The sequence below is a fragment of the Bos grunniens genome, chromosome 4, assembly GCF_055505025.1.
Source record: "Bos grunniens cultivar Pamir isolate PY7600 chromosome 4, Bosgru_T2T1.0, whole genome shotgun sequence".
Taxonomy (NCBI): Eukaryota; Metazoa; Chordata; class Mammalia; order Artiodactyla; family Bovidae; genus Bos; species Bos grunniens.
The window spans coordinates 69,290,369-69,309,088 of NC_141168.1; the positions used below are offsets into that span (position 1 = coordinate 69,290,369).

Sequence of the window (18,720 nt, forward strand, 5' to 3'; positions counted from 1 at the left end):
TGGTTGGATCTCCTTGCAGTCCAAGGGACTCTCAAGAGTCTTCTCCAACACCACAGTTCAAAAGCATCAATTCTTCAGCGCTCAGCTTTCTTCACAGTCCAACTCTCACATTCATACACGACCACTGGAAAAACCATAGCATTGACTAAATGGACTTTGTTGGCAAAGTAATGTCTCTGCTTTTTGATATGCTATCTAGGTTGGTCATAACTTTTCTTCCAAGGAGTAAGCGTCTTTTAATTTCATGGCTGCAGTCACCATCTGCAGTGATTTTGGAGCCCAGAAAAATAAAGTCTGACACTGTTTCCACCTTTTCCTCATCTGTTTCCCATGAAGTGATGGGACCAGATGCCATGATCTTCGTTTTCTGAATGTTGAGCTTTAAGCCAACTTTTTCACTCTCCACTTTCACTTTCATCAAGAGGCTTTTTAGTTCCTCTTCACTTTCTGCCATAAAGGTGGTGTCATCTGCATATCTGAGGTTATTGATATTTCTCCCAGCAATCTTGATTCCAGAGAATCACTAATTTCAACTTCAATTCATTTTGTTAATAAATACATGCCATTTCACATGAGAAAGGTCTCATTTGCTCAACAACTTTCATTTAGAAGTCTCTTTTTGTACATAATTTCTTTAACAGTTTTCCTGCCCCTCCCTCCTTCCTCTTTGTTTTCCCTTTTCTTTGTTTTGTTTTTAGATTTTCTCACCTCTGTGAAGATCATTGTTGTTGTTTATTTGCTAGGTTGTGTCTGACTCTTTGCAACCCCATGGACTGTAGCCCATCAGGCTCATCTATCCATTGGGTTCCTCAGACAAGGAGAGTGGAGTGAGTTTCCATTTCCTTCTCCAGGGAATCTTCTCCACCCAGGGATTAAACCCACATCTCCTGTATTGGCAGGCAGATTCTTTACTACTGAGCCACCTGGAAAGCCTCTCTGTGAAGATTATTTTGCCTTATTCACAATAGTTAGAAACGTGTACTTGAAAATAACTGCAGTATCCTGCCTAATCATTTACCAGGCCAGCTTCCATCATAAATTGTTATTTATTAGATATGTAGCGGGCCGAAGTGCGTAACTGTTGTAAGATGAGGAGACAAACACAAGAAAATTATGATCCCCACCGTCATTCAGGGGTGATGATTAAGTCAACAAATTGACACACACTACTCATTAGCCCTCTAGCTATAGTTAGTTCATTCCACAAATAGCACATTGCTGAGGAGTTTGTACTATGATATGTTGGGTGTTGTTTGAGTGTCTGTCTGATCATTCATAGATCATTTTGTAGAGGCTGGACTTCAACAAACTATAAACTTTTAATATCTGGTTATTTTAGGGAAATTTCTTCCCACCTCTCTCCTTCCCGCCCTTCCTTTCAGATTTTTATACTTTTAGTATAGAATGTTTAGCAGTTTTCTTTTTTTTCCTCTCTGGGAAAGATTCTACCACCATTCCTAATCCTTTTAGAAAAAGCTATAGTCATGTCAGTTCAGAGGTGTTGATGTTTTATACAGTTGAGTTCTGTGAGATATGAATCTCTGATATTCATAGAAGATGCCTTACTTTATTCTCATATTTATGCGCGGCTCTTTTCCACATGCTAGAAAATTTGAAACTTTATCTGATTTCAAGTCTACATTGGAGATCAAGTTAACAGTTATATCTGTTTCTCCTCTCTTTATTTTAGCTGGACCAGACCAATTTTGAAGAAAGGATACAGACAGCGCTTGGAATTGTCAGACATATACCATATCTCTTCTTCTGATTCTGCTGACAATCTATCTGAAAAATTGGAAAGGTATGTTCATGAACATTGTTTATTAGTTGAAGAGAGAAATTAATATTATTAGAGACTAGAGAACTACTATTGGAGGGCCTAATTCTTAAAATGGGGTATTAATAATAGGAACATCCTATTTTCTTGATGAAGTCTTGATCAATTAAGAATTAACCATAGAAGGGATGAAAGAAAACCATTTCCCTGGGAAAAGATCTTTTTTATTTTTTGAAAAATACATATTTGAATTCTGAGAAGCTATCTGTCACTTAAAGAACATTAAGTGGATTTTGTGAAGACCGGAACAACATCTTTATGAAGCAAGTTGTGTATATTTGCCTCTAGAATCTTAAATCGTGAATACAGATACGCATACTCAGAAATCTTAGGGTAAAGGCAGTTGGATGTCAAGAATATGTAGAAGTTTCATATTTTTGAGCACATGTTGAATGCCAGGTATGGTATCTCCTCTTAGCCTCTCTGGAAGGAAAGTATCATTATCTCTATCTTATAGAAGAGCAAATTGAGGCTCAGAGAGATAAATTTTCCAGCTAATAAATGGCTGAGCTCTGATTCAAACTTGGGTCCATACTCCCAGCTTCCCCAAAAACAGTGTTTCCCATTGTAAAGAAGTCTTCTTTTTAAAGAGTATTGGTTACAATCCTTTTGATTGCTAGTGACGGGAATCCAATCAAGTAGCTTAAGTAAATAAAAAGAGGAAATGTATTGACTCATGTAGTGTATCTGTGTAAAAGCTTAGGGACAGAACTGCCGTTAGGGACTCAGTGGAACCAGGAACTGGTTTTATTGTCTCAGATTGGCTTCCTCCATGCAGTGGTCCTCAGAATGCTTTTTTCATGTCTTTACAGACCACTGAGGAAAGAGTCTTTTTTCCAAAAGTGAAAAATCCCAGAAACTTTTGAGTCACATGCTTACTTCTTGGACCAACAACAATCTGTGAATGAGCTGGACAGAGTCTTGTGCCAGCAGTACAGGATCTGATACCAGATGAGGGGGAAAGGGAAAGGGAGTTGGCAAAAAAGAAAGAGAAGCAACTACTTTTTAACAGCACCAAAATAAAATAGTTGAGTAGACTTATAATTCGTTTACTTTATGTTCATTAAACTCATTGAATTTCTTTTGAAGTTTCAAGGCACATAAGGTGTTTAGCCTTATTGTTTCTTGGTTTTATTCAAAGAATTAGGATAGTGAAAGTAGCAGATTCACATTTCCAAGATCAAGCACCAGTTTCTATTATTGAGCACTTAGTATATGTAAGTGCCATTAAGGCAGTATTACTTTTGTTTTTTTGTTTTTGTTTGGTTTGTTCTGGTTATGATAAATAAACAGAATAAAGTCTAGAATAGAGTCTGTCCCTTGGTAGATCCCCTATGGATACCAAACTTTATGGATGCTCAAGTCCCGTATACCAAATGTTATATTATATGCAAATAACCTACATATATTCACTTTCAGTTCAGTTCAGTTCAGTCGCTCAGTTGTGTCCGACTCTTTGCAACCCCATGAATCGCAGCACACCAGGCCTCCCAGTCCATCACCAACTCCCGGAGTTCACTCAGACTCACGTCCATCGAGTCAGTGATGCCATCCAGCCGTCTCATCCTCTGTCGTCCCCTTCTCCTCCTGCCCCCAATCCCTCCCAGCATCAGTCTTTTACAATGAGTCAACTCTTCACATGAGGTGGCCAAAGTACTGGAGTTTCAGCTTTAGTATCATTCCCTCCAAAGAAATCCCAGGGCTGATCTTCAGAATGGACTGGTTGGATCTCCTTGCAGTCTCCCTTGGACTCTCAAGAGACTTCTCCAACACCACAGTTCAAAAGCATCAATTCTTTGGTGCTCAGCCTTCTTCACAGTCCAACTCTCACATCCATACATGACCACAGGAAAAACCATAGCCTTGAACAGATGGACCTTTGTTGGCAAAGTAATGTCTCTGCTTTTGAATATGCTATCTAGGTTGGTTATAACTTTCCTTCCAAGGAGTAAGCATCTTTTAATTTCATGGCTGCAGTCACCATCTGCAGTGATTTTGGAGCCCAAAAAAAGAAAGTCTGACACTATTTCCACTGTTTCCCCATCTATTTCCCATGAAGTGATGGGACCGGATGCCATGATCTTCGTTTTCTGAATGTTGAGCTTTAAGCCAACTTTTTCACTCTCTACTTTCACTTTCATCAAGAGGCTTTTTAGTTCCTCTTCACCTTCTGCCATAAGGGTGGTGTCATCTGCATATCTGAGGTTATTGATATTTCTCCCAGCAATCTTGATTCCAGCTTGTGCTTCTTCCAGCCCAGCGTTTCTCATGATGTACTCTGCATATAAGTTAAATAAGCAGGGTGACAATATACAGCCTTGACGTACTCCTTTTCCTATTTGGAACCAGTCTGTTGTTCCATGTCCAGTTCTAACTGTTGCTTCCTGACTTGCATACAAATTTCTCAAGAAGCAGATCAGGTGGTCTGGTATTCTCATCTCTTTCAGAATTTTCCACAGTTTAATGTGATCCACACAGTCAAAGGCTTTGGCATAGTCAATGAAGCAGAAATAGATGTTTTTCTGGAACTCTCTTGCTTTTTCCATGATCCAGCAGATGTTGGCAATTTGGTCTCTGGTTCCTCTGCCTTTTCTAAAACCAGTTTGAACATCAGGAAGTTCATGGTTCACGTATTGCTGAAGTCTGGCTTGGAGAATTTTGAGCATTACTTTACTAGCATGTGAGATGAGTGCAATTATGTGGTAGTTTGAGCTTTCTTTGGCATTGCCTTTCTTTGAGATTGGAATGAAACCTGACCTTTTCCAGTCCTGTGGCCACTGCTGAGTTTTCCAAATGTGCTGGCATATTGAGTACAGCACTTTCACAGCATCATCTTTCAGGATTTGAAATAGCTCAACTGGAATTCTGTCACCTCCACTAGCTTTGTTCGTAGTGATGCTTTCTAAGGCCCACTTGACTTCACATTCCAGAATGTCTGGCTCTAGATGAGTGATCACACCATCATGATTATCTCTCTAGATTACTTATAATGCCTAATAAAATGTGAATTTTATGTAATAGTTGCCAGCACATGAAAAATTCAAGTTTTGCTCTTTGAAACTTTTTGAAAAAAAATTTTTGGTGAATATTTTCCTTCCCCCGTTGGTTGAATCTACAGATGTGGAACCTGAAGACATGTAGGGCCATGTTAGTAGGTGCTTAGTAAATATTTGTTGAATGAATAAATGATGATTGAATGTGAAATGGCTGACATTATGCAAAAACCTGTAACAGTGCTGCAGGGATAAAATATATAAACATAATACATTGTAGTTTTATCAGCAAGTTCAAAATAATCTAGTAGATAGTGAATATCTAAGTTCTAAATGGATGCTGAACAAAAGATTAATCACAGTAGGACTAGGCTACTCAAAACCTGTTTACTCCAGGTTTATTTTTATCTGTGGCTGAATAGAGGACATATACCTGAATTTGTAGTATTATCTGGTCTAACATATTTTCTCCTCAGTTTTCATTGTCTTCATATCAAATGTACCCACTTTTTTCCAATTCAACAGCTGTGTGCCAGCATAAGTCCATAAACCCTATTAATATTTTTGTCTTTGGGGGGTATTTCTTCTTTCTTCTCTTATGTATTTTTTTTTAAATAAAAGTTGTTACTTAGAGTTTATTCAAACATTTTGGAAGAGTAACATACACTTATGGTACTTTGTAACTCTCAGTTCAGTTAAGTCAGTCAGTCATGTCCGACTCTTTGCGACCCCATGAACCGCAGCACACCAGGCCTCCCTGTCCATCGTCAACTGCTGGAGTTTACCCAAACTCATGTCCATTGAGTCGGTGATGCCATCCAGACATCTCATCCTCTGTCGTCCCCTTCTCCTCCTGCCTTCAATCTTTCCCAGCATCAGGGTCTTTTCAAATGAGTCAGCTCTTCGCATCAGGTGGCCAAAATGTTGCAGTTTCAGCTTCAACATCAGTCCTTCCAATGAACACCCAGGACTGATTTCCTTTAGGTTGGACTGGTTGGATCTGGCAGTCCAAAGGACTCTCAAGAGTCTTCTCTAACACCACAGTTCAAAAGCATCAATTCTTCTGCGCTCAGCTTTCTTTATAGTCCAACTCTCACATCCAATCATGACTACTGGAAAAACCATAGCCTTGACTAGATGGACCTTTGTTAACAAAGTAATGTCTCAGCTTTTTAATATGCTGTCTGCTGCTGCTACTAGGTCGCTTCAGTTGTGTCCAACTCTGCTGTCTAGGTTGGTCATAACTTTCCTTCCAAGGAGGAAGTCTTAATTTCATGACTGCAATCACCATCTACAGTGATTTTGGAGCCCCCAAAAATAAAGTCAGTCATTGTTTCCACTACACCCTTGGAAAGTGACCCTGCCTCATATTTCGAAAACTGATTTGTGACAAAGGCCCTCAGGCAGTTACCCTGCAGTTGAAGTAAATTGGTCCATCTGGCTCAGTTTGTGACCTTGGATTTGAACTCTGTGTAACTCTCCTGTGTGCAAACCACACATCCATTTCATGAGTATAACTCAGCTACGTACTTGCTAAGTATAAAATTTCTTCCCTTGTGATTCAGCTCTTGGTGTTCAGAATGCTTACTGGGTCTAACACAGCATCTACCCTCACTGCCAATTCCTTCATGTTCCAGGAGTACAAGTCCCATCCACTAAAAAAAATTCTGCAGCTTTGTTTTCCCCCTCAGATCGCTACCCCATTCTTTTTTTTTTTTTAATTTTTTTCATTGTTAATATTCTCTGCTCTCCTGGTTTCTCCACTTCTCCTCCTTTCCTTTACATCCCAGCTCCCTGACTATAATTTTTGTGTTTACCATGTTATTAAAATGATGTTGACCATGTTCACCAGAGGTCTCTTAATATGAAATATAATGACATCTTCCTACCATGACTTCAGGGTTGACCACTTCTTCCCACCTTGAAATCGTTTCTTTGGTTTCTGTACCACCTGTCTTCCTGGTTTTCTCATCCGACTCATTCTTCCTTTGAAAGAGGCAGATTCTGCCTCCATATTTTGCTTCTTACCCTGTTGTGAATCACTGCATGACATGGAAGGGAGGCAAGTACTGTGTGTGAGTAAGGAGTGGAAAGAGTGTGAGCAGATAGATGGATGGCATAGGGTTTAGGCATGATAGATAGTAAGCTTCTCAGGAACGCGAGTGTCCATGTACAATGCCCATGATTGCCAAATCTGCCTTCATATCTCAGATGTGTGAGCTTCCTTTGGAATAACTTAGAACACCTCTAATAAAGGTAGATGGATAGTAATGAGAATTTGTTGTTCAGTTGCATCTGACTCTTTTGCAACCCCATGGATTGTAACCCACCAGGCTCCTCTGTCCATGGGATTTCCCAGGCAAGAATACTGGAGTGAATTGCCATTTCCTTCCCCAGGGGTTATTCGCAACCCAGGGATTGAACTCGAGTCTCCAACTTTGGCAGGCAGGTTCTCTACCATTGAGCTACTAGAGAAAGCCAGTGATGAGAATAGCTGTTGAAAAAATGCAGAATCTTTATATAGTTCTTTCCTGTGAAATTTCTCATCTCTGTACAGTATAAAAAGGAAGATGAAGGGTAACATTTAGGGATATATTTTAACCACTTGGAAAGAAGAAGGTTTTTATTAACAGAAAGTAATGGCAAAACCTTAAATATAATCAGGTTATGGATGTATAGTATTTAAAGAAAAAGCAACATTTATTTAATACCAACCATTTTTCATACTTTTAAATTTCTGTTCTACCAGAAAATACAGAATTTGATTATATCCCAATTTTCCAAAGACTTTTATATGAAAGTGACATTTGATGATATTTGTTCCATACTCCTACATTTAAAAACAAAATCCAAATAATAAGTTTTTCTAATGTTAAATCACAGAAAAATCCACCTGACTTTTAACCTTGTTTTTGGTTTTACAGCAAAATTTTGTACAATCCACTACAGTTACAAATAGATAAAGAATAAGACGTAAAGGAAAAAATTAAGTATTTATTTTTCACCTTGTTCCAAGCATGGTTATGTGTATTCATAAGTGTTGTATTTTATTTATCCAACTCTCACATTCATTCATTTTTAGAATCCCAGAACATTTCTTTAGCATATATAATGTGGACTTGTCATGAAGTCAACTCCTTGAAAATTAGTGTATGGTGGAGCATTGAATTCAGCCAAATATCTGCCTGAGATAGTGTTGGAAGCTCCCCCACAAGTTTTTGTCTCTCTGGTCACTTGGGTTAATCTCCATGGATGTACTTGTGTGAATAAAACTATGTTAAGGGAAATAGAGAATTCAAATATTTGCACATGCAACTTACTGGTCCCACTTTTTATTCTTTTGCAGAGAATGGGACAGAGAACTGGCTTCAAAGAAAAATCCCAAACTCATAAATGCCCTTCGACGATGCTTTTTCTGGAGATTTATGTTCTATGGAATCATATTATATTTAGGGGTAAGGCTTTTATTTGTAAACTCACTGTAGTTAAAATAATTACATTCATTTTTAAGATTGTAAAAGGAATAGGGTAATCTGGTACACAGGAAAAAGGACTAATCTAACTCCAAATACAAAGAAACCACTAAAACTTTAGTGGAGACAAGTAAAAAGTGCTTTGGAACTAAGAGATACTGGAACACAGGTGGCGTATTATAATTTAAAATGGGTTCAGTAGAATAAATCTTAAAAAAAATCATTTCTGTTATCACAAATCACATTATTGTACTGGAATATAAGATTACGGGTGATTTTATTTTCCTATATTCTACATAAGGTCAGGAGACAGTATCAGGAGAATTAGGTAAAATTCAGCTAATTTCATACATAAGTATTTGTAATATTTTGAAATCATATCTGCATGCTGAATTGTTTTAAATAGCAAAAATTAAAAATACAGCAGTGAAGTACTCCTGCAGTATGTTTTCTCAATCTTCTGTGTCACCTGCATTGTGAAGAGATCTCCATGTGTGAGGACTCCAGGCTTTATGGTGCTCAAGTGCAGTCTATGTTCCCCAGCTGCTGTCAAATGTGACTCTAATCTATTACTTTTTACATCACCAGAGCATCATTTTGTATCCTTGATTGTAACCTGTAAAAGTGATGGCAAGTTGAAAACTTACTGTACAATATTTACTTTGGGAGGTTAGGTACCAACTGGATGGATTTGTGTTGCAATTATATTGGTCTTTATGCCTCTGGAAGTGAGGAGTGCATTAGTGCTCCCCAAGAGGTGCCCCGCAAGTTGCATTGCTTTAAGAACTTGTGCTTAATGCATACCAAATAAGTACGTTTCCACATTTGTTTTGACAAGGATGATCACATGTTTTATAATCCTCTTGATGACCTCATGGAAGACATTCTTCTGCCTTTTGAAATTATCTGTTTATCTATCTGTATGGAAATGTGCAGTAGTTTGGGGGTGATGCTATTTTATTTGTAAATATGAATAAGGCAGCTGAGGAATTCATTATCTTTTAAGATATTTTTGAGGTGATTTTTCTTAATGTGAGCACCCAGACTTTGGGAAACAGTTTTATCTATTTAAAAAAATGTGTTGATTGCCTTGCTGACTACAAACTCTGCCTTTGAATCAGAGTATTAAAAGTACAATTCTCTCTGGCCATAACATATAATGGTCATCCTTGGATCAAAGTGACTACTTTAGATAATTGTTATGCCATTACTAAGGCCGTGGTGAAACTCATTTTTCTTCATGTTCTCCATCACATGCTGCTTCCATTGATTAACATAAACACAACTGAGTAGAAGCTGGGAGAAAGGCTGAATTATTAAGTCCTTTTTATGCTCTGCCTGACTTGTGAGATAGTTTGTTCCTCTAGATTCCACCAGGATAGAAGTTTCATGTGAACAAAAGCCCTCATCTAAACATGGAAATTTAGATGATGCATGAACATATTTATAAAATTTATGTTTGGTCTGATATACACAGATCAAAATATAGTTTAATATTTATTGAGTATCTTAGCTATTCCAGGTTCAGCATTAAGCCCTTTATAAAGATTATTTTGTTTAATTCTCCTAGTAATGCTATGAAGCAGGCATTAGTGTCTCCAACAGAAAGGAAAATTGAGATGCAGGAAATTAACTTTTCCAAAGTTATGCATATGGCAAATTTGGTGATAGCCAGGTCTCTTTGGTTCCAAAGCCTGTGACCCTTCCATTAGATCAGATTATAATTGCTCTATCACTATATAATGATTGTATGTCAGTACTAAATAGAATGGTGGCTGTAGTAATCAGTCTTGGGCCTGCTGATCTACTCTGCATATTCTCAGGAGATACAGGTTAAAAGTTTGAAGGTTGAGGATTCTTCTAGGGTCACCTCAGGGACAAATCTGAAGAAAATTCATATTTTGGTGGCAGGACAGGGGAACCAACTGGAATGTTTCCGCTTATACTTGGAAAGGAATTGTGTGAAATCCACCCAAGAGCCAGAAGTGCTAAGGGTCAAAGATACAGAAAAAATTAAGTAGTAGAAGAATGAAGTGAATGTGGAGAAAGACTAGCTTGTTCTTAAATGTCTCAAGCCTAAAAATATCCCAGCAAAAGGAATCTTAAAGCCTTTGTAGGTGTATTAATTAACTACCCAGAGGTGGGAGTGAGGAGTGACGGATGCTCCTGAGCTAAGCCGGGCCCAAAGCCCCTGGTCTGGAACTGACAGCACATTTAAAGGGCAAAGTTGATTTCCATCAGCTCAACTTCCGCTGATAACCAGCAGAATATGGGTGAGGAAAAGGACTGATGGGGAAAGCAATTGACATGTGTATGGTGGGAAGGCAGGGAGAGAATATTTATTGGCACAGGTGTGCTGAGGCTGTGGGTTTCTCAGCCTTGTCACAGAGTAAAGCCTTCATGGCCTCACTGTGCAGTTTTAAGCAGTGAAAATGTTGAAAACTGTTAAGTCTTTAAGAATTTATATGGTGGTCATTAAGATGATTGTAGCTTCTCAGGACATCTGATCTCTCTACTCCATTCTTTTTATCGGTTACAGGAAGAAAAGAAGGAGAGAAAAATTCACTATTCTAATAAGACCTCTCTCCTTTTAAACAACTTGTACCAAATGCCTTGGTATTTATTGTATTCTTTCTGGGTGTTTCTTCTTTCCTCTGTGTGTGTCATTCTGGTAATTTTTGTTTCATTAAATGAGCAGGGATTCTCGAACCTGCTATAACATTACTCTTGGTAAAAGATGGACATACTTTCAAGATGTCCTGTGTGTTCTTAGTCCCTCTAAACCAGAATAATTATGGTGTAAAGAAGGTTTGATTGGTTTCAGGACTGATAGAAAAAGTACTATAAAATTTGCTGTTGACTGTGAAAGGTTAAGAAAAAAAAGGAAATGCCATCAGGAAAGAGTTTGTCTCTCTGCAATAGTGATGTAATTTTAAGTCATATTAGCTATGGCGTCTCCTCATTAACTATGTACTTGTTTTTTTTTTTTTCTTTTCTGCATTTGACTCAGCAGCCAGATACAAAATTGCCTTTAACATCTAAGACTCTGAGCATAGGAGAGAAACTGACTGTTGAAAAATTATGTGAGTCAATTAAGGACAGTTAGAGGGAGTCAAGGGAAGGGAGTTCTATAAGCAGATTACTTAGAGAATATGGTTATCATGATACTTTTATTATGATAAGAAATTTACAAGTGCGTGCTCAAATATATTTTTGACTCCTAGGCAGCTCTGGGCATATTTCCATCATCAAATTGAGATACACATCAGTAAAACTTGGGTCAAACTACTTTTATTATTTAAATTTCTTAAGCCCCAGAAGTTTAAGGGGCATAAAGATGTCTTGGGACTTGTGGTGCTAGAGTTGTCAAGTCCCACAGTCTGTCTTGCCAAAGAAGATCTTTGTCGTCATGTTTGGACAAAGACATTGGGTAGGTGTTTGAGTTCAGGCATACTGCTAATGAAGAGAGTGTTTGGGGAAATTCTACACATGTAGTCTCTGGTGTAGGCACTTTGACTTACTTATGTCCCTTTTCATTGTTGCTGTTGTTGTCACTAAGTTATGACTCTGACTCTTTGCAACCACATGGACTGCAGCACGCCAGGCTTCCCTGTCCTTCACTATATCCCTGAGTTTGCTCAAACTAATGTCCATTGAGTTGGTGATGCTATCTAACCATCTCATCCTCTGCCACTTTCTTATCCTTTTGCCTTCAATCTTTCCCAGCATCAGGGTTTTTTCCACTGAGTCAGCTTTTTGCATCAGGTGGCCAAAGCATTGGAACTTCATCATCAGTCTTTCCAATGAATATTCAGGGTTGATTTCTTTTAGAATTGACTGGTTTGATCTCCTTGCAGTTCAAGGGACTCTCAAAAGTCTTCTCCAGCACCACAGTATGAAAGCATAAGTTCTTTAGTTCTAAACCTTCTTTATGATTCAATTCTCTCATCTTTACATAACTACCATATGGAAAAACCATAGCTTTGACTATACAGACCTTTATTGACAAGGTGATACCTCTGTTTTTTAATATGCTATCTAGGTTTGTCATGCCTTTCCTTCCAAGGAGCAAGTGTCTGAATTTCATGCTTATAGTCACCATCCGAAGTGATTTTGGGGCCCAAGAAACTAAAATCTGTCACTGCTTCCACTTTTTCCCCTTCTGTTTGCCATGAAGTGTTGGGACCAGATGCCATGATCTTAGGTTTTTGAATGTTGAGTTTCAAGCCAGCGTTTTCACTCTTCTCTTTCAGTCTCATCACAAGGCTCTTTAATTCCTCTTCACTTTCTGCCATTAGAGTGATATTATCTGCATATCTGAGGTTGATATTTCTCCCAAAAATCCTGACTGCAGCTTGTGAATCATCCAGCCTGGCATTTCACATGATGTACTCTGCATGTAAGTTAAATAAGCAAGATGACAATACAGCCTTGATGTACTGCTTTGCCAGTTTGGAACCAGTCTATTGTTCCATATCCAGTTCTAATTGTTGCGTCTTGACCTGCGTACAAGTTTGTATGTTGCTTCTTGACCTGCATAAAGGTAAGGTGGTCTAGTACTCCCGTCTCTTTAAGAATTTTCCAGAGTTTGTTGTGCTTGTAAGGCTTTAGTGTAGTCAATAAAGCAGAAGTAGATTTTTTTTTTTTTTCTGGAATTCCCTTGCTTTCTCTATGATCCAGGGAATGTTTGCAATTTCATTTCTGGTTGCTCTGCCTTTTCTAAACCCAGCTTGTACATTTGGAAGTTCTTGGTTTCCATACTGCTGTAGCCTGGCTTGAAGAGCTTTAAGCATAACTTTTACTAGCATGTCCCTTTAACCTAAGGTCAGCTGAAAGTGAAAGTCAAAAAGAAAGTGAGGTTGCTCAGTTGTGTCCAACTCTTTGTGACCCCATGGACTGTAGCCTACCATTGCTCCTCTATCCATGGGACTTTCCAGGCAAGAATACTGGAGTGGGTTGCCATTTTCTTCTCCAGAGGATCAAACCCAGGTCTCCCACATTGTAGGCAGATGCTTTATCATCTGAGCCACCAGGAAAGTGGGCTTCCCTGGTGGCTCAGATGGTAAAGGTCAGCTACCTCCAGCAAATCTAGATGACTGTCATGGAGGACTCTTTTCAGCTTCCTTTCCCATCCCCTCTATCTAACTTCTTCTCTTACCCCATTGGGGTCTTGAATGCTATACTGCCTACACTCACCCTGTATCCTGAATATTTCTGTCCTCTACTAGAACCCCCATTCCTAAGACATGGCTATACTTACTTGTGCAGCCCATAGTGTACTATCCAGTTCCTATGACAAGGTTTGGAAAATTATATGGTTTAGATTTCTTTGAAACACGTTATTTTTACTATAGTGTAACCAGTCTGACCCTACATAAAGTGGTTTATTTGGTCTGAGATGGACTCTGGAATAAAATTCCCCCAGTGATTCTGATTGAGGTAGACTGGCATGAACATTTTCACTGAATGCATCTGACTTTCGTTAGAATCTAAGGTGAGGATATAGGGGGTGGGGTGGTACTTTTGGAACTTTTTAGTTGAATTTTTTAAAATGATGATATCAAAAATTTTTAAACATAGAAATAATTATTAGCTCCCTTAATGACAGAAGGACAATGTTTCTCAAACTTTTATATACATACTAGGCAGCGGCTCCTCCCACCTGGCTAAAATATAGAAGTTTCTGAGTTGAACCTAAGATTCTTCATCTCTAAAAGAAAGGGCTTCCCTGATGGCTCAGACAGTAAAGCCGTCTGCCTGCAATGTGGGAGACCCAGGTTCAATCCCTGGGTTGGGAAGATCCCCTGGAGAAGGAAATGGCAACCCACTCCAGTACTCCTGCCTGGAAAATTCCATGGACTGAGGCGCCTGGTAGGCTACAGTCCATGGGGTCGCAAAGAGTCACACACGACTGAGCGACTTCACTTCACTTCACAAGAAAGTAACACGATAATATAAATCAACTATATGCCAATAAAAATTAAAAAAAGAAAAAAGCTCCCAGGTGAAGATGCTCTTTTCCTAGCACTATACTTTGAGTAGCAGGGACTTGCAGGGTCATAGAAGAAGAGAAAGGCTAGTTAGAAGTTACAGTTGTGAGAAAAGAACTAGGTGGACTTATCATGGCCAAGGAGTCCCTGAATGAAAGGGACAGGAATCCCACTGAGATTAAGTGTGGCTAAGCGTTTATTTCTTGAAGAGATCTCTAGTCTTTCCCATTCTGTTGTTTTCCTCTATTTCTTTGTATTGATCCCTGAGGAAGGCTTTCTTATCTTTTCTTCCTATTCTTTGGAACTCTGCATTCAGATGCTTATATCTTTCCTTTTCTCCTTTGCTTTTCGCTTCTCTTCTTTACACAGCTATTTGTAAGGCCTCCCCAGACAGCCATTTTGCTTTTTTGCATATCTTTTCCATGGGGATGGTCTTGATCCCTGTCTCCTGTACAATGTCACGAACCTGTCCATAGTTCATCAGGCACTCTATCTACCACATCTAGGCCCTTAAATCTATTTCTCACTTCCACTGTATAATCATAAGGGATTTGATTTAGGTCATACCTGAAAGGTCTAGTGGTTTTCCCTGCTTTCTTCAATTTAAGTCTGAATTTGGCAATAAGGAGTTCATGATCTGAGCCACAGTCAGCTCCTGGTCTTGTTTTTGTTGACTGTATAGAGCTTCTCCGTCTTTGGCTGCAAAGAACATAATCAGTCTGATTTTGGTGTTGACCATCTGGTGATGTCCATGTGTAGAGTCTTCTCTTGTATTGTTGGAAGAGGGTGTTTGCTATGACCAGTGCATTTTCTTGGGAAAACTCTATTAGTCTTTGCCCTGCTTCATTCCGTATTCCAAGGCCAAATTCGCCTGTTACCCCAGGTGTTTCTTGACTTCCTGCTTCTGCATTCCAGTCCCCTGTAATGAAAAGGACATCTTTTTGGGGTGTTAATTCTAAAAGGTCTTGTAGGTCTTCATAGAACCGTTCAACTTCAGCTTCTTCAGTGTTTCTGGTTGGGGCATAGACTTGGATTACTGTGATATTGAATGGTTTGCCTTGGAAACGAACAGGAATATTTCTGCTTTATTGACTGTGCCAAAGCCTTTGACTGTGTGGATCACAATCAACTGTGGAAAATTCTGAAAGAGATGGGAATACCAGACCACCTGACCTGCCTCTTGAGAAATTTGTATGCAGGTCAGGAAGCAACAGTTAGAACTGGACATGGAACAACAGACTGGTTCCAAATAGGAAAAGGAGTATGTCAAGGGTGTATATTGTCACCCTGTTTATTTAACTTCTATGCAGAGTACATCATGAGATGCTGGGCTGGAAGAAACACAAGCTGGAATCAAGATTGCCGGGAGAAATATCAATAACCTCAGATATGCAGATGACACCACCCTGATGGCAGAAAATGAAAAGGAACTAAAAAGCCTCTTGATGAAGGTGAAAGAGGAGAGTGAAAAAGTTGGCTTAAAACTCAACATTCAGAAAATGAAGATCATCACTTCATGGGAAATAGATGGGGAAACAGCTGGAAATAGTGTCAGACTTTTATTTTTGGGGGCTTCAAAATCACTGCAGATGGTGACTGCAGCCATGAAATTAAAAGACGCTTACTCCTTGGAAGGAAAGTTATGACCAACCTAGATAGCATATTGAAAAGCAGAGAGATGACTTTGCCAACAAAGGTCCATCTAGTCAAGGCTATGGTTTTTCCAGTGGTCATGTATGGATGTGAGAGTTGGACTGTGAAGAAGGCTGAGTGCCGAAGAATTGATGCTTTTGAACTGTGGTGTTGGAGAAGACTCTTGAGAGTCCCTTGGACTGCAAGGAGATCCAACCAGTCCATTCTGAAGGAGAACAGCCCTGGGATTTCTTTGGAAGGACTGATGCTGAGGCTGAAACTCCAGTACTTTGGCCACCTCATGTGAAGAGTTGACTCATTGGAAAAGACTCTGATGCTGGGAGGGATTGGGGGCAGGAGGAGAAGGTGACGACAGGGGATGAGATGGCTGGATGGCATCACTGACTCGATGGACGTGAGTCTGAGTGAACTCCGGGAGTTTGTGGTGGACAGGGAGGCCTGGCGTGCTGCCATTCATGGGGTCGCAAAGAGTCGGACACGACTGAGTGACTGAACTGAACTGAACTGAACTGAAGGGTTTATTTCAAAGTCCCAATGTTAACTATTAACTTTCTGTGTCTTACTCTGGCACTCTCTCTCAAGACTGTTGGAGAGTAGATGACAATGTGCATGGAGAGGGCAAAGGTGTAGCTAGGAGGTACTCTCAAGATTGCATGGAGAGATGATCCAATCTCTTTCTGTTAAAAACAATATTATGTGGGTTGGTTAGGCTTTTACAGTACTATTGAACACAAAGTTGCTGCACAAGCATTTAGCATTACATGTGGTTTTAAAGACGAATTTAGGAATCCAACACCATGTCTCATAGGATATTGTCTCTGGGGCAAAATGCATCTGTTCTCACATGTGAAACTTTAGAATTAAGTTGATTTATAAATTAGGAATCGTCTGTGATCATGTATTGTACTTAACAGCTTAAACTGCATGTTTATTGTTGTTTAGTTACTAAGTCATGTCCGACTCTTTTGGGACCGGTGGCCCAGTTTCCTCATTCTTGCTGTGAGCTTGGGGCCTCTTTATGTCTTCTAGTTAACCAGTATCGAGTGGTGACTCATGAGTGTGATGTGGTGATGGTGTACAGTTTCTATGATTCCTTTTAACTTTTAAATTATGTGTCTATCATATGGGGCCTAGAAAAATAGTATTTATTTTAAATTGCAGTGATATTACCATAACTTGATTTGGTAGTTTAATGTTGAACAAATCACAATGCTTGTACTGATGATCATCTTGGGGAAAACCAGGTCATGTTATAACAGTTTTCATTTTGATTTAATGTTATAAATAAGAGTTGAGGCTCTGTTACCAAACTGGTTTGATCCTAGTTTTAACCAATTGCTAGCTGTCTGACACTGGACAAGTTATTTAGACTGTTTGTCTCAGTTTTTTAAAATTGTAAATGGAGACAATAATAGCTCTTACTTCATAGAATTATTGTGCAAATTAAAGTTAAGCATGTAGAGTATATCTTGGTACAAAGAAAGTGCTTCATAAGTGTTACCTGTTACTGTACCATTAAATATAGTCTATACCGACCTTTACAAATACTCCTATTATTTGCATTTACTTATTTTTCCATACTCTAGAAGCAAGTCTTAGAGTACCAATTTCATATTTCTGGAGCATATAAAAATACCTAGACTCTAACTATTATTTCAGAAATTAAAATTGATATTTTAACATATCTTATAGTATTCCATTTTCTGAATTAAGCCTACTCTTGCTACTATATCAGCAAGTCCAGGAACATGTTCTTATAAAACATGAAGAACATAGCTTAGATTTCTAGTAAAGACATTGCTAGTAATAGTTATTAAATCAATAAACACTCAAAGGAAAATACCAAAAGCAAAACATTTTCAGTTAGGCATTGAATCTAAAAACATGCTTCAGGGTAGACAGATACTATGATGATACTTTTGAATTCTGTTCTTGGTGTTGGTGTACATACATTTTTGCAAAAATTGCATAGTTTGAACAGTGGGTAGGTTTTATTTTCTATGTCAAATATGTAAAATGTTTGTTTAGCAGTTAGTATAAAGTCAAAAATTTCCATCAGACTGTAGTGTATCAAGATAAATAAAAATTTGACACTTTTGTTTACTCTCTCAAATCATAAGCCTTTCCTTTGGTATGTAAGCCAGTACTGTTTGTATTTTATGGTAAATTCTGGGTATATCCCTGCCTGTGTGTTTACACTTCCATTTTTTTGTATGTGTGTTTTCTTTTTATCATTTATTTACTATCATAAGGTATATACAACTTTCTATCTAAAGTTTATTAATTTTGAGTGTTTTTATGATTAAGAAAATTATCAGATAATTATTGATAAACTTGATGCTTATCTTCCAACTTTTTCCCATAAGAATATATATACTTAACGAAGGGATGTGAATCATTACTTTAAATAATGCATTATAAATTTACCTCTCTTAATGCATTATGAATGCCTTTTCATATCATTAGATACTTTTGTACCTAGTCATTTTAATGTTTAATGACTCATGTGGCTGTACCATAATTTATTTTATCGGTTCCTCATCATTGAACATTTAGATTGCCTCCAATTTTTCACTGTTATAAATAATCTTTCAATGCACATCTCTTTAAAAGCTAAATTTTAGTATTTTCCAATTGCCTTCCAGAAAAGATGTATTAATTTACTTTCCTTATACTAAAGTATGAAAATTCAGTCCTAACAATAGGTATTATAATTTTAAAAACATTTCCAAATTGTTAAAAGAGTGTATTATCATTTTTATTTGAATTATTTT

The 18,720-nt window shown here is 38.3% G+C and overlaps 1 protein-coding gene across 4 annotated transcripts in view; it reads left to right on the forward strand.

Moving 5' to 3' along the window:
- CFTR (CF transmembrane conductance regulator) overlaps positions 1 to 18,720 on the forward strand; it is a 264,214-nt gene that overhangs the window by 84,176 nt on the left and 161,318 nt on the right. For all 4 annotated transcript variants that reach the window (XM_086396784.1, XM_086396783.1, XM_086396785.1 and 1 more), the window contains exons 2-3: positions 1,691 to 1,801; positions 8,177 to 8,285. In XM_086396784.1, the coding sequence (XP_086252910.1) occupies positions 8,256 to 8,285 (30 nt within the window). In that variant the 5' untranslated portion in view covers positions 1,691 to 1,801; positions 8,177 to 8,255. The remainder of the gene's footprint in view (positions 1 to 1,690; positions 1,802 to 8,176; positions 8,286 to 18,720) is intronic.